This window comes from Pseudonaja textilis, chromosome 1 (genome assembly GCF_049901715.1).
Source record: "Pseudonaja textilis isolate UNSWEBS1 chromosome 1, rPseTex1.2, whole genome shotgun sequence".
Classification (NCBI taxonomy): domain Eukaryota; kingdom Metazoa; phylum Chordata; class Lepidosauria; order Squamata; family Elapidae; genus Pseudonaja; species Pseudonaja textilis.
This window is the reverse complement of record NC_141990.1, coordinates 123,765,051-123,772,812: the sequence shown is the minus strand read 5'-3', so window position 1 is coordinate 123,772,812 and position 7,762 is coordinate 123,765,051. Positions and strand designations below refer to the sequence as shown.

General features: G+C 39.6%; 1 protein-coding gene across 2 annotated transcripts in view; it reads right to left on the bottom strand.

Annotated features, from left to right (window-relative positions):
• Positions 1-1,132: 1,132 nt before the first annotated feature.
• The window catches only part of ELOVL5 (ELOVL fatty acid elongase 5), a 60,588-nt gene continuing 53,958 nt past the window's right edge, over positions 1,133-7,762 (bottom strand). For both annotated transcript variants that reach the window (XM_026695198.2, XM_026695197.2), the window contains exons 6-8: positions 6,531-6,655; positions 5,157-5,291; positions 1,133-3,748 (exon numbers count right to left, since the gene is read on the bottom strand). In XM_026695198.2, coding sequence (XP_026550983.1) covers positions 3,617-3,748; positions 5,157-5,291; positions 6,531-6,655 — 392 coding nt within the window. In that variant the 3' untranslated portion in view covers positions 1,133-3,616. The remainder of the gene's footprint in view (positions 3,749-5,156; positions 5,292-6,530; positions 6,656-7,762) is intronic.

Below are 7,762 nucleotides of genomic sequence, written 5' to 3'. Positions count from 1 at the left end.
TTCTTACAGATCTTTCAATACCAAACTAGAAAGCATCATTAGTATCAGTGTGTGTGGATTGATTGCTTGTTTATATACAGTCGCTTACCCTGCCGGTACTCATACTGATGATATCTTATTTGGTAATGAAACTTCTACAACAAAACAACCAACTTTACAGAGCACAGAAGATCCTCCGGTTCAAGCCTGAACTACAAATATCTCGTCACTTTAGAAACAAATTCAATGGAAAGAAACAGTAATTATTTTCCGTTGAACAAGGGTCCTCCCTTGCCCAGGAACACAGCCTACTTGGATGTAAACCTGACCAAGTGCTGTGGGACCTTTTCCAAGTTAAGTGGATATGGAATTGTAGCTGAAAGGGTTTTTAGGGTACAAAACATTAGGGTTTTAAAAAACATTTTTATTAAAACACTTCAGTAAAACATCAGCTAAGTATAGTAAAGGCAATTATCTGTCACTGTATTGACTGTTAAAAACTGTTCAGTGAGCTTTGTGGTATTACAAAACAGCTTGTCTTTCAAATATGAATCTGGAGGAAGAGGGAGAGAATGAGAATATACAGGCCTAAATAAGACTCCTTTTGCTTTAGGTCTGGGCGTCAATAAAGATCCCTCTGTGAGCTGCAGTTTTCAGATCTCCTTGGCTTTGTATCTGACCCAGTTTCTGACTCAGATGACATTCCTTATTGATACTGAACAACTCCCAGGGCAGAATCACTACTTCAAGCCAGGACAGGAGGCACAAGGCCTTTTCAATCCTTTTCCTCTGACTGCATTTGTCATAATTGGAATCAGCTTGTGGCAAGAGGGAAGTTTTTATGAATGCCAGTGGGAACTTTCTTCTCTGTGCAAACAACAGGGAAAAACACATGAGAAAAATTAAAATGGAGACATTTTAAAAGTCAGTTTGCTGAATGCTACTTATTTTTTCCTTTTGAAAGTTAAGTTGTGGCTTATTTATTCCTGTAATTATCAAAAAGGGGAAAATGTTCATCAGTAATTGGTGGTGTGTAATGGGGGGAGAAGGGAAGGAATTTCTCATGTAAAAATACAAGTATTAAATAACAGATGAGTTACAACGCTGCATTGGGTTCCATGAAAGTGTCAATATATTAAAACACAAGCACAGGTATCAAGAATGATTTAATGATTAAACACAAAACATAACAATGCAGGTATTTCTGACAAGCTAAGGTTTTTTTTTATTTTTAGCACACACATATTTAGACAGCATGTTTTGTTTGAATGGTAAAGCTGCTGTATGAAATATGTCAAAAAACTGTGCAAATCAATACCTAGAAACCAAGACATGTACATATAAGTTTTGAGAACATTAAACGCACACACACATACACACTTAAGAGGCACACACACAAAGTAAATCAGTGCTGTCTCATTCAGAAACAAGAAGGGATGGGGGGAGGGAGGGATTGATCGAAGAAGAAACAAATCAAATATGCAAAGCTAATAAAGAGAAATAATTAGTTTCAAACATTAGCTGAGCAAGAACATGGTAAACTCATATCTGTATAAATATAAAATCATAAAACTCTTAATATATAAATTTGGATGGACAAGGACAGAGGGAATGGCTTGATACAAAGTACAGATTAGCATGTTAATAGATTAAAACACTACCATTCTAAACAGCATATTTCTTTACAGATACCTGCCTATCAACCAACACTGTATATATCTCTGTGTGGTTACAACAGAGATTTCAACAAGCATTTCCGAAATAAATGTCCAACGACACAAGGAACTGAAGAAGAAATGAAGGAAATAAACCTCATTTTGTTCCAAGAATTTGTCATATAACTATAGTCTGACATGAACTAAAAGCAACACTCTGAAAAGGCAAAAACTGGAAAACATTTACTAGAGGCACATTTCTAAAGTCAATGAGTTGGATCCAGGAGTTGCTTGTGTGAATGGAAGGATTCCTATTTGCACTGGGGCAGATCCCGTTTTGCAGAAAAGTTTCCCTTAAACAGATGTAGCCTTCTCTGCTCTACGCTATTCATTCTCAAGTAAACTCCAGCTTCAATACTGCAGAGGAAGTTGGGGGGGAAGAGTGAGAAGTCAGGGTTCATCCCAAAGTTTCCTTAAATTGCAATTACAACCAATTGGCAGAAACTAGGAAAAACAGGGCAAACGCTAAATCTGCCCAGGAATAGCTCTGAAGTGTGGTTGAAACAACGCCATGAGAATATGCTGCTCAACCCCTGCCATTTTCAGAGATCTGCTTCACAACGGAATCCCTTTCCTTGGCTCGCCATGGCCCAGAGTGAAGACTCTCATTTCTATGGTTTTTCAAGCGAGGGAAAGACACGGCGATGAAACGGGAAAAGAATGAGCTGTGCCTTCCTGAAGGGGAAAAGGAGAACCCTACAGCTGGTTTCACCTCAGATGTCGCCGGTCGTTTTTGAAAAGAAACAGCAACTCTTTTCAGGATGCAACACTGTAAAAGTTGGGTGGGAGAGAGGTAGCAGGCTAGCCTCCCAAAGCAAATGCAGTTTCCATGGCTTATTAAAAGTTAATGGAGAGAAAAAAATTACTTTTAAAAGGTGAACCGCTGCAAGACTTGTTAAAAGAAAACAAGAGCAAGTCCAACTAAATGGCCGTGTTTTTTTTTTTTAAAAAAAAGCACTGGTGTCATTTCAAACCGAGCATATATAGAAGCACGAGCGCCTTTGAGCGTGTCCGCACGTCATAAACAGTCTGCTGTGTCTCTTTTGATTTCTGGAAGGAATTAAACGACGTTGCACCTCAGCTGAAGGAGAGGCCTCCCTCAGATCGGGATGCACAACATACTGTGCATGTGAAGGGTTTGCAGGGGGATTGCTCTCCATTCCAGGGGTTACCACTTGTATGGTAGATAGACATTTTTATATGCTAGACCTGAAGACAGCCATTTGTGAAAAGGGTCAATTAAGGAGATTGTATCGCCGATTTGGAAATACAATCTCTCCACAGGAAATGAGGCTGTACAGTTGAACGTGTGGGGAGATCCACATGTATGCATGTATGTGAACTTTTCATCAGTGACCCTGTGCTTCTCCTTTGGGCATCCGTACCAGGGCACAAAATGCCGTTTGAGAAGCTGCCCTCTTAGAAATGAAACAGTTCCATACATTTTCAAACTGGTAATTAGATTTTAGGCCCTGCTTTTATTTTGATTTAAGGCATGTGTGTTTTAAACTACTGGAAAGAAAAAAAGAGCTGAATTTTGTCATACAAATTACAGTAACATGCACTATCTACAGTTAAAAATATGAGTCTGAATTACACTTTTGGAATCGTGAATCCTAATTCAGCACCTATTATATCAACTAGTAAGGCAACAGCAGTGTCTGTCATACTACAATACTTCCTTCCACATTTTATGCTTCAGTCTATGATCATCCAGGATTATCAACGTCGTCAACTTTAGCTTATGGATAGTTTCTAGGATGTTTTGCACTGGTTAAATCCTATATAAATCAACACTATTCTAGGCAGGAATAGTTACAGTAGCTGTCAAGAGTTATCAGTGCACAACACATATTGTGCTTACAATCAGATTTTGTTGTTGTTGTTGCCTGGGATATCAGAATAGTTTTTCAGTTTGGTCTTCAATCCATTCTTTGTTTTATTTGCTTCACATTGTTCCCAAAAGAAGAAAAGCTATTTGTGTGCCCGTTCATAGCAGCTGCAGACCCATTCTGATATTCTTTCCTTCTGGAGGCTGCTTTTTTGTTGTAAGTCTTTGAAAAAAAAACCCACACAAACACAGAGAGACAGGTCAGTAATAGCTTTTGCCACAGTACCAAAGAGAAGGGGAAAATCAGGGTGTGTTTTTTTTTAATTACATGAGTACTTTCCTCTACTCAGACTGTCTTAAGGGGCAGAGTCTGATTTTTTTAATCAGAATTAAAGTTTTCTCAAACTACAGTCTCCCTTACAGGAATGAAAAATAAACTGTAGTTTATTGTAAAACATGAACATAACGTTCTCTTCATACAGGCTATGGGTAGGGAGATGCTCATTCAATTCTTCTAATTTCAGGAGACCCAAAGGTGCTCCTCACTATATTATAGATGTTATCTGATCCTCCTAAATTTGGGACACAGAACCAGGATAAGTTAAAAACAACTTAAGATCCCCACCAAACTAACAACTGGGGGGGGGGGTGGGCAAACAAACCATGCAACACTTACTTTAAAAGTTTCATTTAATTGGTTCGCTATATAATCTTTTAGAACAATATTTAGTGCATTCTATAGCAGGAGTCCCCAATTCCTGGGCCATGAGCTACTTGGAACCAGGCTGCGGAAAGGGCGGGTGAGCACACACACGCATTCCCACTTGTGCGAGCAAGCTGGTGAGCATGTGTGTGCTCCAACTGCACAGTGCCCACCACTCGTGCAAATGGAGCTGCACTTGTGCATGCTTGCTCTCAAACTGTGCAAAACCATCCCTTCTTCACACACACACACACCCCGCCAGTCTACAAAGCTGGAAAGCAGAGGTGGTATTCAGCAGGTTCTGACCAGTTCTGGAGAAGCGGTAGCAGAAATTTTGAGTAGTTTGGAGAACTGGTAGCGGGAATTTTGAGTACTTTGGAATACCACCTCTGATTGGCCCTGCCCCTATCTATTCTTTGCCTCCCAAGTCTCAGCTGATCAGCTGGGTCTTCTTTTGTTGCTCTGCACAGGAGAGTGGAGCTGGAAACCAGGTTAGTGGGGTGGGGAGGGAATAGAGATTTTGCAGTACCCTTCCCCTGCCACACCCACCAAGCCACACCCACAGAAGCGGTAGTAAACAATTTTCAATCCCACCACTGCTGGAAAGGTTGGGGAACTCTGTTCTATGCTATCTTTTCAGATGCCTACTAGGACTGCAATGTTTCAGTTTTGAAGGCCAAAAAGTGCTTTGAGCTTTGGGGACATAAAAATAGCCCTGCCTATAAATTCTTAAAGCAACTGTGCGCTTTCCCAGTATGATCCTGAAACTGGAAGAAGACATATCTGGCTTAAAGATCTATAGATAAATGCAGTACTGATAGAATAAAATACTGTCCCATATTAGAATCCAACTGTCCGCAAATTGAAGAAACAGACTGGTGATGACCATCCCACTCCCATTCTTCTGGAAATACCTGACTTAACTCACCTGGACATAGAAATTTGTGAAAAGGATAATCAAGGAGATCATATAACCAATTTGGAAGTATAACCATCCCATAGGGAACCGACAAGGCCAAATGACCCCACAGCTTGTCTGGATGATTGTCAGAACAAACTGAACCTGTTGGGTAAGAGGAGAAAATGGTTATTTAAAGAAATAAATACCACATTGTGGTAGCCAAACAGAGCAGGAATCAATCACAATCATAATCACTCATTTCTTATGCTCTTGTTAAGATCTGCACCACAACTTCCAGTCATTCCTTAAGGAAAATGGGGTGGCACTCCATTCCAAAAAGATCAGGCTAAGAGGTAAGATACTTCTGACGTTCGATTAAACTCAAAATCTAGTGTGTAAAGACATGAAGCGAGGTTACCCCAAAAAGATAAAAGTTGATGTTGTGCAAATGAGCTTATAGATATCTTGTCATGAGTCTCAAGGTATCATTTTGAGATTGAAACTGAGTGTCTGCCTTCAGGAGTGAGATTAGCATGGCAACAAGTTGGCTGGTCGTAATTCCACTTAAAGGCCAGAAACAATGAACATGTTGAAAGTGGCCAACTTGACAGTGCCCTCATCAAGATCCTTGTGTTTATTTTGCAGCACAGGTAGTCCCTGATTAACAACCATTCATTTAGTGACAGTTACAAAAGCACTAGAAAAAAAGAGACTTATGACTATTTTCACAATTACAATTACGACCTTTGCAGCAATCCCCATGGTCACATGATCAAAATTCAGACACTTGTCAACTGGCATGTATTTATGATGACTGCAGTGTCACCTGATCACCTTTTGCCAGCTTCTGACAAGCAAAGTCAGTGGGGGAGCCAGAATCACTTACAATTGTGTTGCTAACTTAACTGTAGGGATTCACTTAAACTCTACGGCAGGAAAAGTTGTAAAACGGGCCAAAATCCACTTAAAAGCTGCCTGACTTAGCAGCAGGAAGTTTGGGCTCAATTGTGGCTGTAAGTTGAGGACTACCTGTATATCAAATGGAGCTCTTCAGTTGTCCATGCCTTTGTATGTATACTAAAGGGTGGGGTATATACTGGAGCTTCTGCATCTGTTAAAAATTCCTGGAGCTACTGAACTTGGGCAAGCGTTCCTGGCGCTATGCAGGTTACTATCAGGTCATGCAATGAATTCGGGTGTGTTCACATTTAATACAATATGCAAATACAGTCCACAGTTGAGGTTAAGGTAAACAGCTTTAACTACAATCAGAAACCGGAAATTTTAGTTAGCATGCAAATGTGGTCACATGAGTTAAGATGTCACACAAACGTATAAATGTTTGGTTCTTCCCAAAAAGAACTTGCTCCTATCTGTTCAAAAAAGCAAACTACTACTCACCAGCTGCCCCTGAGTGATGTATTTCTTCCACCAGAGATATGGACGCATAGATGGGATAGCAGATAGTCCATAGTAGGAATACATGAGGACATGAATAAAGCTGTTAAGAGTGGCACCAAAATACGCTACAGGTGGTAAGGAGAGGGGAAAATGCGATTATGAAAGGCATTGTTTTAAAAGATGCACTAAATCAATTATAAATATTTTACAAACCTTTAAAACTTCAAGATTAGAATAAAATTGAACCTTGGAAACACCAAAGAAAGGTCATTTAATGTCATTTCTGAACCTGAACTGGTTGTAATTATAACTTGTTAATTATAAGAGGTTTCTCCCACTTAAGATTGTGGTTTCCAGGGAACGGCTACAAATTGTAATGGAACACTGACTTTGTTTACAAGCCATTATTCAGCCATACACATCAACATTTATTACAATCAGTAGTCAATCTACATAACAATGGAGATCGAAGACACATCTATTTACATCATATTTTGCATCTAAGCAGCTACCAGAGGTGAACTTTGAATGCATAATGACTGTTTCTTCACCTCTCTCATTTGTTAGCCTGGTGCAAATAGATGCAGTTATTTGATGTGAGCTGGGTGCATCTGATGCTAGCAGTATGGGAGCCTCCACACTGCATGAACATCTAAGTATTTCTAAGTGTGACATTGAAGTATAGCTGTTACAGCATGGAAAAGCTTTTTGATAGCTCCTGCCTGGCGTTGTTTTTGATAATCTCGATATCTACTCCCAATTGTAACTCAGAACATCTAAGCACAGTGCAAGTTGGCGGGGGACAAACATTTGGCAAAATACAGAGCTGAAAAAAAAGACAAAAAAGTAGCAAACAAGGACAAAAGCTAGCTATTGTGAAGGAATTTAACCTTTAATCAATCAGCCTCAACTTTGAGTTTTACCAAATTAATGACAAGCGTGATAAGCCTTATAAACAATTAGAAATAAAACCTCTACAATTTGGTGAGTGAACAGAATACATATCCAGGTAGTCCCCGACCTATAACCATTCATTTAGTGACCGTCTGAAGTTACAATGGCAGTGCAAACATTGACTTATGATGGGTTTTTTTATACTTATGACTTATTGCAATTTCCCCGTGGTCATGTGATCAAAATTTGGGCACTGGACAACTAGCTCCTATTTATGATGGTTGTACTATCCCGGAGTGATGTGATTAACCTTTTCCAACCTTCTGACAAACAAAGCC